The 15573-nt window shown below is 55.6% G+C and overlaps 1 protein-coding gene across 1 annotated transcript in view; it reads left to right on the top strand.

Annotated features, from left to right (window-relative positions):
- Window positions 1-15573, top strand: part of LOC125716314 (receptor-type tyrosine-protein phosphatase F-like) — a 124053-nt gene that overhangs the window by 90042 nt on the left and 18438 nt on the right. The window contains 10 exon segments of the mRNA XM_048988447.1: window positions 1796-1822; window positions 5277-5394; window positions 5498-6076; window positions 6833-6930; window positions 7526-7782; window positions 8781-8862; window positions 9957-10166; window positions 12575-12726; window positions 13807-13818; window positions 15065-15177. Of these exon segments, the coding sequence (XP_048844404.1) occupies window positions 1796-1822; window positions 5277-5394; window positions 5498-6076; window positions 6833-6930; window positions 7526-7782; window positions 8781-8862; window positions 9957-10166; window positions 12575-12726; window positions 13807-13818; window positions 15065-15177 (1648 nt within the window).

The raw sequence follows: 15573 nt of genomic DNA, 5'->3' as shown, positions 1-15573 counted from the left end.
AAGGCCGGATTCTGCCAGGCCGCTATCGGCCGACCGCGATCTCGCTCTCCACGCTATCGCCCTGCCGTCGTCAACACGCTGCCGTGGTTACCGCCGTGGTTACCGCCGTGTCCGAGCTGCTGGGCCGGCCTTTCGGCAGAGGTTTGTCCTTGAACTCAGGTTCAAGTCCGCTGGCGGATCGATGGGTTCCTTTTAGCACGTGTGCGGCGGTGAAGTGCCCCCTCGGGGGTTTGAAGGAGAGCCTGCTCCTGTAGGTGATGGAGCTCTTGGGTGTCTGAGAGCTTCATGGATTATTCCGCATCACCGCTGACCTGGTTTTACTCATTTGTCCATCAAGCACGTCTCCTTCGCTATGCTCTTCATAACTTGGACCTCGTGCAACACAGTGGCCTCAAACTCCCTTCCTTTGGGGGTAACCCAGGGACCAGCAGCAGTACTGTCCGGGCCCTTCCGGACCCTTCCGGGCCCTTCCGGGCCCTTCCGGACCCTTCCGGGCCCTTCCGGACCCTTCCGGACCATCCACAGCCCCTTCTGAGCTGCTCCCCGGATCTTGTCTGCTCATTTCTCATCTGGCCGCCGCCTTCTCCTACCCCCCCCCCCAGCAGCTTTCTGACTGAAATGATCCTGCTGCAGTCTATCGGGGGGTGGATGTGGGGGCGTGTCAGACACGCGGGACCCCAAAGGCACGACCTCATTCACGCCCCCTCCCTCTGTGTCCACGCTTTACCCCTCATAAACCCCCCACTACATTGGCCATAAAATAACGCTCCGTGAAGCAGCCGCTTCAGGCTGAAGGATAAATAAGATCTGTGGTCACAGAGAGGATGCGGCCAGTTACGTGCCCCCCGCCCCCCCCCACCCCCGCCGCTGAATAAGCCCACGTACCCCCAGCAGAACCATGTCCAAGAGTCTAAAAGCTTTTAGCGCCCAATACTCAGTGCCTTTAAACCCGCACCCCCCCCCCCCACCCCCGCCAGATGGCCAGTCAGACAGCGGTCAAGCGTGTCAGTAACACATGAAGCCCCACCCCCTCTTGCCCATGCACTTCCTGGCTGCGGTCACAGTAGGATGTCACTCTCCCCACCCCACGCGGCCCCCCCACCCCACGCGGCCCCCACCCCACGAGGCCCCCACACGGTTAATAAACAAAAAAAAGAAAAACAGAAAAGTTTTCAATTTATACAGAAGCGAGAATAGGAGCAGGGCTGTTCCAGAGGCGCGATAAATCCTCCGTTGACTTATGGGTACGGCGAGGCTGCCGTTCGCGCCACCCTCCTCATACGGCTGTCAGGCAGGGAGGGGCCAGGCTGGAATAACAAGGCAGTGTGTACCAGGAGCAGAGAGCGCTCCCCAGTGGTGGGCACAGGCCACTGCACAGGTGAGTCTGTCACAAGGATCCAGGCTGTTTCGTTCCCAGGAGGCCTCCTGTGTGCAGGGAGCCAGCACAAGGGGCCCAATTCACCCCGCGGATGGGGCTTTTGGCCCCAAAATGGATAACCACACCCCTTGGTCAACAACCAATCAGCAGAGACCGACCCGGCCACCACTCAACTGCTGAGCTTCTCCACCTGGCCACCAGGGGTGCTCTGCAGACTCTCAAAACACCTTAACTGCTCTCCATTGCAGCCTTTTGATTTGTTCCAAATTCAAAAGTGCCTTTCCCTCCTAACAGATGTACTAATCTGCCCCTGAACGGCCGGCGCTGTTAGGTGCTATTTACAGCTGTTTCTGTCTCGAAAAAGAGTTAAAGCCCCTTTTGACTCTTTTCTCCCCCCGTCTGTGTCCCTCCCCTCAGTGGAAAATTGAGGAGTCGACGGAATATGTGAGTAATTGAAGTGTGGGCTTGGCGTGTGCTGCGTCATGGGCTTGGCGTGTGCTGCGTCTTGGGCTTGGCGTGTGCTGCGTTGTGGGCTTGGCGTGTGCTGTGTCATGGGCTTTGCGTGTTGAGCACCGGGCCAGCGGGGATGCTGCTCTGCCCCCTCCCTCTGTGTCCACGCGTTACTGCGATTACTAACTCTCTGCGAACTAAACTGGGTGGTGGAAACACTTTCTGTGCGTCTCCCAGGTGCTTCAGAAACTTGGAGGAACCAGCTTGGCATTCAGCATGTCCCCCCCCCCCCCCATCATCACTTTATGGCCCTGTGATCTGACATTCTCTAAAGGCGTCTGGGCCCGCCCCCTCTCCCACAAAGCCCCGCCCCCTCTCCCACAAAGCCCCGCCCCCTCTCCCACAAAGCCCCGCCCTCGCCCACTTGATAGGCCAGCAGCCTCAGACACTGATCTCGCTTGTTTGGACACCCTCCAGTTAGCGATGTCTTATGGTGGTAGATTCCTTTGTTCTCTGTCAGCCTTCTGTGGGTCCGGGCGGGGCAGGGGCTGCTGTGTTTGTGAGGCCCCCCCCGTGCGGCTCCTTGTGTGGGCGTGTGTCGGAGTCCCCCGGTTCGCGTGAGAAGTCGCTGCTTCCTCATGCTCACAGGCGTCGAAGCAGTAAATCCTGACTTTGTTTTTCTCCCGTTTAACTGGTTCAGTTGTGGTTTCTGCGTGCAGTGCCCCCCACCCCCCTTCAGAACTACAGGTCGCCTACCTGCCTGTACATGCCGGTCCCCCCCCCCCCGCAGCCGGGCGCCGGTCTGGCCTGCCTTGGCGTGTCAGCCATGAATCGGGCCTGGAGGTTCTGATGCATCGCGCCCCCAGCCATCCGCAGGGTCTCAGGAAACAGATATTCGTTAATATCCTTGTTTTCATGTCAGATTAATCATGGAAGTGAATTAATGCCTCACTCATGTGACCTCTTCACAGCCTTGGTTTTGACAGCACCAGTGTGTGTGTGTGTGTGTGTGTGTGTGTGTGTGTGTGTGTGTGTGTGTGTGTGTGTGTGTGTGTAATGCATGTAGTACATTGTGGGGACCAAATCAGGAAACCAAATGTGACCGAATGTCCCCACAAGGCGATACAAACCTGTTATTTTGACATACTGGGGACAAATTTTATAAAATTCTGTAACTGAAGTCAAAAAACTCAAAATGCCAAAAGTCTCGTATTTTGTTTGGTTACTTATGGTTAAGGTCAGGGTTGAGTGGGGGTCAAGGTTGTCATTGTTGGGATTAGGGTTTTCCCCACAGAAATAAATGGAGAGTCCCCACAAAGAGAGAGATGCCAAATCTGTGAGGCCCCGCAGATGTGATGCACATTAATCAGCATAAACATTTCGAGAGATAAACATGGAACACCTTTATTTTCTTTCAGAGCAGACAGATTAGACCGACGTCTGGGTTTAAAATCGGCACTTTCCTTATTGTCTTTTCCTCTCACACCAGCTGTGGTCTCGTCATGAAAAGAACCCCTGACTTCACACTGAAAAGCTCTTCTCAAATGAAGCACTAATTACGGTGCAACTCAAATGTGCGTCACCTTAACGAGCAAAGTGCAGGGTGTCCCAGAGCCGGCTGGCAGTGTGGGAATGGCGCTCGTCCCTGAGACAGGAGCTGGAATGCCGGCATTCCCATGGATTAATTCCCAAATCCCAGAGGCCTGGTTAACCTTTAATGTGTTAACAGTCTGCGAATCCGCCCCCATCGCTCAGTTTTAAGGCAGATAAGAGACCCGATTACTCTCCGAAAATGAAAGATCACTGAAAATCCCAGGGCTGATGTGGAACAGCTTCTTTACGATTAAAATAATGAGCCTTTCACAATAAACTTAATAGCTTCAGATAATTGATGCTTTTTTTCTGCAATTTCTGAACTGTAGTTCCCCCCAAGGAAGAATGTCAACTTTAAAGTTAACCAAACAAGCTTTGAACGTGCTGCTAAAAAGGCCTGGTTTGGCCTGAAACCGGTCTGTGTGGGCCGTGTCCATAATTACTTAGTGAAGCTAAACTTCAATTAGTGAAGAAAACTTTGGTCTGATTTGTTGATGTTTCTGCAAGAGGGACGGACACGCTGTCCACCTTCCGTCTCTCCGAATCCGGTCGGTCTCTTTAGGTCGAATATCTGTAGATGGTGGGTAAACCCACAATCGCGTCTCCATCCTCCACCGGCCCACCCCAAGGTACAGGCTTGCTTTGATGAAAGAGAAGTGTCTAATTTCTCGGGAGAAACATCGTGCTATTCGGCCTCCCTGCTTCATATGCTGCACGATAAGCACGTTAAATTATTAAGCTGACTGAGAGTGCAGAGCTGGGGGGTGAGAGAGCCGTCTGTGTCCTTTCTGTTCACTTTGTCTTTGTCCGTCTGCCTGCACATGTGCTAGAGTTCTGTCTTATTGCTGGCCTGTCTGAGGCCCCGCAGCTTCTTGGTGTCGACTGGCAGACAGTTGTTTAGACACAACCTATAATCAGCATCAGGCAGGACCTCTGGGAATTCTCTTTCTTTCCAATGTTTTGATCTTCTAAGGATGGAGACGTTTGAATCACGGATGTGGTGGCGGCGCCGACCCAGTCGGCCGCTTTGATCTGGACCTGGTACCTCGAGTGTGAATCGCTCACCCGCTTTACGAGGCCGTTTGTTCTCTCGCCATCCTTGTCGTTTGGTTTTTGGTTAACTTTGGTTAACTCGTGCTTAAACGTGGCCACCATTTCTGTCAGTGATTCCTTTTTTTTTTTTCCTTTGACCCCCCCCCCCCCGGCCCCTGATGGACACCTTCCCCCCACTGGCATTTTAAGTGTCCCATCAGAGCTGTTTACCGTAGACCATAGAGAGCGATTCTTGGCTCTTTGCCTTGCTCTTTAACATGACGCCTGATCACGTTGCCCGTTTTCAGACTGTCACACTTTGCTCTGCCTCTGCCAGCCTGTCAGTGACGTAACACAAACTTCTTACTCGGCTCTGAGAAATGCTGCCAACGGAGCTGGTACCCACGGCACTGTTTGTTTCTGATTTACTCATCCTTGCTGCAGCTGGCACTGCCGAGGGCAGGCTTTTTTTTCCACTTTCCTCCAAATTAATCCACTGGTTATCGGGCTGCTGGTGGCCCCTTAGCCAAGGGGGGTGTCCTCACCTCACCGATCGGCCAGATCGACGATCACTGACACACATGGCGGCCTTCGCGTTCTCTAAGAGCGCCTAACCGATTTCTCGCCTTAAAGCCATCTGGGTCTGAGAGTTAAAAGTCTGTGGAGCCTCCCATTTTGGAACACCCCTCCCCCTGATGGTTTTAATGCTTGGGGCTGTGTTTTGAGGGGGTGCCTTTGTGTGCTGTGGGGTTGGCGAGGGCATCCCGAGCCCAGCTCGTCCATATCCTCCAGCAGTCGGCTCCAATCCGCTCTCTTTTCCCAGGAGGCCATAATCACCGGGCTGCTCGCCGAAACATCCTACTCGGTCACGGTGGCTGCCTACACCACCAAGGGGGATGGAGCCCGCAGTAAGGCCAAGACGGTGAAGACGACTGGGGCAGGTATAGCTCATGTGGTCCGCATTTCGGAGTGGCAGAGGAGTAGCCAGTAAATTTGGGCTCGGTTGCTCCAGCTCCAGACCCTAACCCATCCTCTTCCTCTCAGTTCCCGGCAAGCCCACCATGCTGATCAGCACGACCATCGGCAACACGGCCCTGATCCAGTGGCAGCCGCCCAAGGAGATGGTGGGCGAGCTCATGGGATACCAGCTGCAGTACAAGCGGGACGAGGAGGAGACCTTCACCGTCAGAGACTTCCGGAGGAGTGACGACCACTACACCGTCACCGGCCTGCACAAGGGTGCCACCTACATCTTCAAGTTGTCTGCCAAGAATCGGGCGGGCACCGGCGAGGAGTATGTGAAGGAGATCAGCACGCCGGATGACATGCCGAGCGGCTTCCCGCAGAACCTGCGCGTGGTCGGCCTCACCACCACCACCACCAAACTGGCCTGGGACCCACCCCTGCTCTCTGAGCGCAACGGCCGCATCGTGCAGTACCTGGTGGTCTACCGGGACATCAACAGTCAGCAGAACAGCACCAACAGCACCACCGAGACCCAGATGACTCTGCACGGCCTAAAGCCCGAAACCACCTACGACATCCGCGTGCGGGCCTTCACCATCAAGGGCGGGGGGCCCATCAGCCCCAGCATCCAGAGCCGCACCATGTCCACCACGCCGGGTCAGTATATAGGAAACCATCGGGCCCATGTTTACTGGTCCGCCTGCCTGTGCCGAGACGCAGCTCCGCTCTTGAACCCTGGGCGATTTTATCCCTAAGACATTCTCAGCGATTTCCATCTCATGCCTGTACACGCCTCTAGCACGGCTAGCATGAAAGACATCCAGGAACACACACGCACACCCTCGGGAACAGGTGGGCTTCAGAATGGATCTTCTTCGAGTAGATGGAACGGCAGCGACGGTGGCCAGATGTCCGTCTTCCACCGAGGCGTGGAACCGACCCCATGTCCTTCCGGCTCCGCCATTCTGCGCGCATCCACCGCCGCTGTTTAATCTTTGCTGGCGCAGCTGGTCTCGACGCAACGTGCCGCGGTGTGACATGCTAATAGCTGATAGATTTAGCAGAAGCTGGCTAATCGCATTACGCGCTGTTTATATCGGCATCAGCATGGGGTCGCGGCTCCCCCCCCTCTATTCCTGCACGCACGCCGGTCCGGGGGCTGTTTGCGTGTTATCACAGCGCTCACATCTTCATTTTCGAGGGTTTTTCAGGAATAATCCATGTTAAATGCCTCTTATTCTTTCCATGTCAGATTTTTTTGTGCAATTCAAAGCATTTTGAGGCTGTTGAGTTTTATGTGTGTAATGGGGTGTAATAGTGAACGGGCACCGTTTCGTACCGCTGGCACAGCGAGGTGGAACCCGCTTCCACGCCCACACAGGGGCACTAAGCCGCCTCTGTGTCCTTCCACAGCCTTCGCCTCGAACTTCGCCGTGAAGGCCGTGATGAAGACGTCGGTGCTGCTCGCCTGGGACGTCCCTGAGAACTACAAGTCCCAGCTGCCCTTTAAGGTAAGGAGGACGCTCCCAAAAACAGGAAGTCAAGCTGATCGCCAAGACTGACGATTCAGAAGTACCAGATGCGGAGAGACGGTTTCGGAATTGATATTGGCGCCACGAGCAGCACCCGCTTGCTGTATGCGAGATACCAGCCGGCTGGGAATTTCGATGAGGGACACGGGCGGCAGGATCCTCGGGTTAATTCCCACCAACACCGTCGGGCGGCTCGTTCCGCAGATGATGTACAGTTTAAGGAGCTGCTTAGTGTATAACGCGGATAATTAACTCATTACACGGAAGCCTTTGGCTAATTGCTAAATTGTCCCTAACCCTCAACTAGACAGAAACTTTTCCTTCATAATAATATTCACATTTTTGCAGTAATTACTATGTTGGATTGTTTGGCATGATTGCAGCTGTGACTTTGGGCCGAGATGAAGGTGAGCTAGCGATGCTGAGGTCGTGTGGTGAGGTGTTAGGATCCGAAACTAAACTTTTTCTTGCCGGCTATCAGCTGCACAGCAGGGATGAGGGGGGTGGGTCCAGCAAGGATCTCGACTGGCTGTGAGGTGGTCGCTAAGCTGCCTACCCCCCCCCCCCCCCATAGATCCTCTACAACCAACAGAGTGTGGAGGTGCAGGGCAACCTGAAGAGGAAGCTGATCACCAAGCTGCAGCCCAACACCAACTACTCCTTCGTGCTGATGAGCCGCGGCAACAGTGCGGGGGGGTTGCAGCAGCAGGTGTCCATCCGTACGGCCCCCGACATGCTGAAGAGCAAACCAGTGCTATACAACCACAGCCAGGAGGAGGCCGGCAAACTCACCATCACCCTGCCCCACGTGCAGACCAAGGCCGCCATCAGGTCAACCCCCGCCGCCCACCTGCCGGCTCCGCCTCTTCTCTGGGGGCGGGGTAGGACACTGTGTCTAAGCCCAGAAGGTCATCAGTTCGAATCCCAGGGTCAGCAGAGTGGTGTCTCCACTGGGCCCCTAACCCCCAATCGCTGCAGGGCCTGTCTGGCCCTGAATTCTCAAAAAGACAATAATAAAGCAATAATAATAATAATAATAATAATAATAATAAAACCTCGCTTTGGATACAAGCATCTGCTAAATAAATAAAATATAAAATCTGTCCCTGCAAAAGGTTCCAAAGCCTCAGTGCCTGAATGCACACCCTGTTGTTTTACCACAGTCAGGGGTTGTTACAGGATTAATTGGAGCTCAGCAGCGCGAGCGCGGGGGTGCTGCATGCCTCTTTGCTCCTCCTGCCCCCGTTTGGCTTGCTGGCCTGGCCTCTGACAACATAACCCCCCCAAGTTCTCTGCTCTGGCCACATTGGGGCCATTTTTAAGGTTCAGCTGAAAAGAGCAGCTCTGTAATCGGGCAAAAAGGTCATAACTCTCGCCTTTAAACCTTCAGCTCGCACTGTGGGCAATTATTAATAGAATTGGAGGCGCAAAGTCTAATTTCAAAGCGATTGTTTGTGTGGGGGGGGGGCTGGCTGATGTCTGACTTGGTTTTGGGAAATGATGTGAAAATCTGCTGTTACTCACTCATCCCTCCGTCCTGTGGCAGTCATTGGCCGCAAGAGCTGGCTTTCCTATTGGTGGGATGGTGGTTGGGGGAGGGGCCATATCAGTGCGGCCGGACGGCTCGCAAGCGCACAGCTCAGATGCTAAAAATGGCAGGACCTTGAGCCGCGGTCACACTCAGAGGCACCGCCAGACATCATCTCCCGGTCACGGTCATCCCGGACTGGGGGGAGGCGGCTGCAAATTGGCAGCGTGACTCCGGATAGATGATGAAGCCCAGGGGGTCGGATTTGGCTCTCACCGCGGTTCGTTATGTTTGCCTGCAGGTGGTACTACATCGTGGTGGTGCCCATCGCTCACGCGGCGACCCGCCACATGGAGAACCCGGACGACATGGACCTGGATGAGGTGAGCAGCCCCCACTTCACTGGAAGGGTTACCCCCCCCCCCCCCAGCACTTTTGGTGCTTTAACACCTCCTAAACATGTGTGTGGCCACCAGGGGGCCTCGTGTAAATGCGTGTCCTGATTGACGTAAACCCTGTCACTGTGACTACCCAGTATGCCCACAGGCCTGAAGCCCGCTACTGGCAGGTGGACCGGTCCTTCAGAACCGGCACACGGCTCAGTTATGTGTCAATGTGCTTCGCGTTTTGATTTATGAGACTGCTGTATGTGAGGCTTCTCTTGGCAATCCCGAGCCTCACCCCCCCACCAGCAGCAAGCCATTTATGAGCAGCATGTAAAACAGACAGATGTGGATCCAGAGTGGTTCTGTCATAAATGGGCCTCTGTTCCGCTCGGCCTTGAGAGCGGCTGCGTCCCGGAGGACCAGGTGTCTCTGGAATTGGCTGCAGAGACGGAGTGTGAAATGAAAAGCCGCCCAGTCAGCCCCAAAAACAGCCCCCACTGCGGCACCCCCGCACGCCATCACCCCCAGGAGACGGGCATTTAATAACAGGCTCGCTCACTCAGCACCTGGGGCTCTGTGGCTCAGTGCGGCTGCTCGGCTTCTGGGGCCCCCTGTAATCTGGGGGCCCGGGTCCCTGGGTCCTGTCTTACGGCCATGAGGAACATGCTCCTCCGGTCCTGCTGTCTTTTTTCTGCTGCTTGACTGCTTCTCAGGGGTTTCTGCAGCATTCTGCCATGGGGGGGCCAAAGCCTCGGCATTCCCCATACTCATCCCGCTCTCTTCCTGTCAAGGGGAGGATCTTCCCCGTGCTCATCCCGCCCTCTTCCTGTCAAGGGGAGGATCTTCCCCGTGCTCATCCCGCCCTCTTCCTGTCTGGAGGAGGGTTTTCCCCGTGCTCATCCCGCCCTCTTCCTGTCTGGGGGAGGATCTTCCCCGTGCTCATCCCGCCCTCTTCCTGTCTGGGGGAGGATCTTCCCCGTGCTCATCCCGCCCTCTTCCTGTCTGGGGGAGGATCTTCCCCGTGCTCATCCCGCCCTCTTCCTGTCTGGGGGAGGATCTTCCCTGTGCTCATCCCGCCCTCTTCCTGACAGCTGCTGGAGGTCGGCGAGGACAGTGGTTTGCGGAGACGTCGCCGTCAGGTGGATTTGGCCAAGCCCCACATCGCCGCCAAGCTGGAGACCCTCCCGGAGACCTTCACGCTGGGCGATGAGAAGTACTACAACGGCTTCTACAACAAGCCCCTCTTCAGCCACCAGCAATACCAGTGCTTCGTGCTCGCGGCGCTCAAGGACCAGGATTCAGTAAGTGCACCTCCTTCCAGTGGCCAGGCCATGTTGCCGACCTTCACAGCTCCGTCATTCTGAACCGGGATCAGGCACAATGCGACACGGGGAGCTGCACACTCGAGCAGAAAGGGGCCGCCCAGCCACGGGAAATAATGATGACACAACATTTCGCTGGTCGTGCTGTCGGGCAGATTGGCTAATAAATGGGACGGTGGAGCGTTACCCTCTGCTGCGTCCTGCGACCTGCAGGTGCCCGTGCCCACGTGCGTGACGCGGTCGTCTTAAAACGCTGATGCCGCGTTCTCCCTGTCCTCCCGCTCGCTCCGTGATAGGCTGAAAGTTATGGGAAGTGAGGGCCAATTGGGTGGGACGCCCTCCATCTCATGAATATCGATGCCTCCTCTCGCTCCCTCAGGCCGTCCGTATGATTCTAGCTGCCTGCAAGCTCAGACCCGCGTAGCTTTAATCATGCCGGCCGCCTGTCCGGTATAAGGGTCACGACCCCGTCTCTGCCCTTCTTAGCTGACTGTCCCTCTGGTTTACTCCCGGGGTTAGCGTCCACCCCACTGCCTCCCTGGCACCGACACCAGGCCGATGAGGACTCCGAGGGAGTCTCGATTTGGCGGTCCTGGCAGGGTCACTACGGCACTGTGACTTTGGGCTTTGTTGCCGGTCCTGTGCCCATGTGGGAACGATGACAGAGTCAGATTTGTGTCTGGTATGGTGTGGTGGGTGGGGCCATGATTTAGAGGGCGGTGCTAAGAGAGAAATGCAGCTTTTTATGCCTAAGGAGGGATATGAGACTGACAAAAGAGGGAAAGAGAAGGTGGGGCGGGGTTATGAAACCGCGTCTCCCTCTCTCTTGCCATCCTTCCCACCCTCCATCTCTCCTTCCATCTCCCTCGTCATCTTTCCTCGTCTTTCTCTATCCCTCTCTCATCAGTCTCTGTCTCTCTTTCTCTCCCCCATATCTCTCCCTACCTCTCTTCCATCTCTTCCTCCAATTCTCTCTGTCTCCGAGGTCTCTCTCCCTGCCGCTCCCCCCCCCCCACACACACACACACACACACACACACACACACACACTTTAACACAGCATAGCCCGACTGTCAGCACGCCCTGAAGCAGACGCATTACGCCGCCAGTGAAGGGTGACTCTGCCCCACAAAGCACCTCTCCATTCATCAGCCTAGCCCTCCATGAATTTTTCAGCGCCTGTTTTGTCTCCTTGCTGCTCTGATGAAGCGCTGATCTCCGACTCTCTCGTTATGTACTCAGACTTACGGAATACGAGGCAGGGATACATCAGGGCGGAAGTGGAACGTGCCCGACCCCCCCCCCCCCCCCCATACGCACATATCCTGCAGCGACCCCAGCAAACCCATCAAATCCCACTAGCTGGTGTGAGGCACGCCCAGCTGTGCACTATTAGTCAGCCACAGACATGCAGTGAGTGTGTGTGCGTGTGTGGGGGGTCATTTGTCTGATCGAGCAGGATGCCCATTCACCATACAGCGACACCCTCTGGCCAGTTACTTCCTGAAATACACCCACTCTGCCAGGAAAGCACAGGCTTATTGGGGGGGGGGGTGTCACATGACCACACTGCCATAAACATTCACCGCCAGGTCATATATATATATATAATGCCTTCAGATGGAATGAAAAATCCTTCATGTGTTGGTTCATGCAGTAGTTGACACGGTAAGCTGCAGGTGGTAAATCGTCCCATATCATTAAGTCGCATGTCAGAATCGGGGGCCGTTTCTCTGCTCGAACCTCAGGACATGGAGGCTGGATTATTCTGGAAAGCCGTAATGAGGCTTTGGTTGATATTGTAGCTGATGAAAGAATAAAATGGGCGAATGGGGCGGCGGGACGTCTCTCCTTCAGAGGGGGACTGGGCCACGTGGGACAGCCCGGTCGGGGGGCAGCTGACAGTGAAATTACAGCCGGCAGATCCCACAGATAAATGTTCAGCGTGATTTCCGTAAGGTTTCGTAAACATCCTCGCCGGTCACAGGTGGATTAAGGCCACTGTGGACACACAGCAGAGATTCGTGTTATCAAAGGTGAAATGATCGCCCTCCAGTGGCATGGGCGAGCCCAGAGGTCTCCACACTTGCATGCCATGTAATTTGCCGATTGAAACCCCAGTCACGCCGTTCTTGATCACTCACAGTTTTCAGTTCCATATCGATCATGCCAACTTCACCATTCCTTACCCCCCCCCACCCCGCCCTTTGAAAGTCCTTCCAAGGTTCTCCGGAGTTGCTAGCGTACCTTAGCCTTGCTAACGTTTTATTAGCGGCATGGCTAATTTGCCGCTTGCTCTGTTTTGGCGTGTCTCTGTCACACTGACGTCTTCCACAAAGATCGGCCCTGCCCCCCTCCCACTAACCCCCTCCCCCATCTCCCCGTAGAAGACATTTGTGGCCAGCCCCTACTCAGAGCCCATCAAGGTGAGCTCACACGTGTCCATCGAGGAGCAGCCCGAGATGCTGTGGGTGATGGGTCCTGTCCTGGCCGTCGTGCTCATCGTCATTATTGTCATCGCCATCCTGCTCTTCAAGAGGTGAGGACCGCCTAACCCCCCCACCCGTCCGCCCCCGCTCTGCTGGGAGCGCCCCCTTATCCGCTACGAGCAGCCATTCACAACCATCCGCCTCTGACATTTAAAGAATTAATTTTCCGCAGTGTGTCATGCTACCCCCTAGGGGGCCATCTAGCCAGTGGGGGTGGGGGGCGTACACATATCAGAACCCCTGATGAGCAGCCGTCGGACTGCATCACACGCACATGCGATTGTGAGTCCCGACTGGGTCAGAAGCGGAGACCGGCTCCATCCCAGGTGTCCGGCCGCTTGGGGTCGTCGTGCTGGGGAGGGAGGGGGTATCCCTGATGTATCGCAGCTCCTGCTGCAGCATAGAATCTGTTCTCGATGTTTCTGTGCCCCGCCGTCTCCCATCGAGCCGATCCGCAAAGCCGGCGGAGGAACCAGCCGGTAGCTGAAACCGGAGAAGGGCGAGTAATGGATCACACTGGGGCTGCCCCAGATTCCGGCTCTGCACATCCTTCTCCATCTGCTGTCCTGAGAGTGTCGTCTTCTCCAAGAAACAAACAAAAAAAAAAAAAGCTTATTCCAAGGAAAAAAATGTGTTCATACAGATTTCAGTGTTACGGTTCTCTTCCTTGCAAGACGCGTGTCTGCTGACGAGCTCGGACATGGCAGGGCGTTTGCTGCGCGTGTCACAGAGAGTTCAGCCCCCCTCCGGCTCTGAGTGCCTTAGCCCCTTCCCGTGACTGACGCCTATGCGTGACCGTGCATTTCGTAAGCCATCAAACGGCACAGCCTTCCGGAACCGTCTACAGCGGCTAAGTCCCCATCGACCCGTTCGGCCCGCAACTGTAGCAGGTCTTGCTAAGCGCCTGGTTCCATGACACCCCAACTGCTAATCCATGTGAAGGATCAGTGGAGAGCCGATCCGCTCCTCACGTTGCTCTCACTACTGCCAGCGCCTGAACAAACCGCTGCCTGGAGAGAAGGACCTGCCTGCAATGTCTCCTCCAGGGACCTAGGGGGCACCTGTGTGTCTAATCTCCCGCTGTCTCACTCTTTTTTTGTTTCCCTCCTCCCTGCCTTCTCTGGACACAGCAAAGAAGAGAGGTGGGTGTCGCTCTCACACGCCCCCTCATGGCTGAACGCTGCCCTGCAGTCGGTGTTGCCATGATTAGTTAGTGTGTTGATGTTGAGTTTGTGTGCCGCCTGTTCATTTGTCACGCGCCACTCACCGCCGTCTCCCTCTCCATCATGCTATGTATAAAAAAAAGAAAGACATTCAGCGACCACAGAAATGCAAATGTGTCACTGAGGTCATCTTTGTTAGCGGGGGCTGGTGGGGGCTGGGGGGGGCTGGGCATTGAGCTGTGGCTCCTTGCGGCCACCTTGCCCCGTATCTGCCCCCGGATCTTAATACCCCCGTCTGAAGGTAAATGCCGACTAGGCAGCTGTTGAATGTGACTCGATTTGAATGTCAAAGCTGACATTTTCCCAGCTGAACCCCTTTCAAACGCGGCTGAGATTAGCTGAGGTCTTTGTTCTTCTGTTTTTCTCACCCGGCCTGAAGTCTGATGCAAACGCACCGGGGGGGGGGGGGGGGGCGCTAGTAGGGCCGCAGATAGATGCTAAGGGGGTTACTGGTACCCTGGTTTAGGCCCCGCCCCGCACCGGCACATGTCCGCATTTGGAGGCTTGAGTTTTTCACCCCACCCCACCGGACCCCCGAACAGTCTGTCAGGAAGACCTGTCACTGGGCCTGCAAATTGTGTGCAATAGAATGTGAGATTCCACCACGCCTGCCGGTCACTCCTGTCCCCCCCCCCCCCCACCCCAGTATGCCGGAGCGCGGTTGCACCTCATGGGGGGCCCAGCGGCTGCGTAATTAGCGATCCGGCTAACACACTAATCATGCTGAGCTCTGTTTGGCCCCCAGACCTGAGCCAGCAAAATGACACGTTGAGTGAGAGCACTACAGCGCCCCCTATCTTTGACATGGAGTTGCTCACGGTCCCAGACCCACAGTCCAGGCCCCCTTCCAGGCTTGGTAGCGCTTCTGTGACTCACCTCTGCATGTTTCTCATGTCGTCTAATTCCTTACAGAATGTGTACTTTGCATGTAATTGCAGAGTAATTACCTGATGCTTCTCCAAAGCATTTCCATTTTAACCAGTCACTGTAGTTCAGGTTAAGGACCTTAACCACTAACCGCAGTGACCTTAACCACACCGCCCCCTGCTGCTCCACTGTGTGTGGTGCTTTCGATCATGACCAGACCATCTCTGTGTCCCTCAAGCTTCATCTGCTCAACCTCTGCTGCACGATGTGCCCATTCTCACGCCTCCCCCCCCCACAGGAAACGGGCCTCCCCCTCCCCCAAGGACGAGCACCCCGCTGGCGTGAAGGACTGCCTGCTGGCCCACTCCTCAGACCCCGTGGAGATGAGGCGTCTTAACTACCAGACCCCAGGTAACCTCCACTCAGTGTCTGGGCGGGTTCACTGTCCCCACTTAAAGGTCCCCGCCCTGGTGTCCTCCTCATGACCATGTAAATGCACTTTTCTGTACACTGATATGTATATGAGCTTAATTTAATGGGGGGGGGGTTCGGAAAGGGCGTCTCAGGGCTCACAAAGCCGGGCCTGAGGCCCCGAGCCCGATTGCCAGCTCACCCAGCTCACCCAGCAGAATCATGCAGGAGACCGATTCGGTCCCTTCCACTCACTGACTTCTACAATGTTCTACTCATAATTGGCTGCATAGCTGTACAGCAGTAACTGCACTTGAGGCACCCCCACCCCGCATCTGGACTCCAGTCGCTACCTTTCCTTCCCAGAAATGCTCTTTGCGTTAGTTCCAGCACCCG

This window comes from Brienomyrus brachyistius, chromosome 21 (genome assembly GCF_023856365.1).
Source record: "Brienomyrus brachyistius isolate T26 chromosome 21, BBRACH_0.4, whole genome shotgun sequence".
NCBI lineage: Eukaryota > Metazoa > Chordata > Actinopteri > Osteoglossiformes > Mormyridae > Brienomyrus > Brienomyrus brachyistius.
The sequence above is the reverse complement of the archived record's forward strand: the minus strand, read 5'-3'. Positions and strand labels throughout refer to the sequence as shown.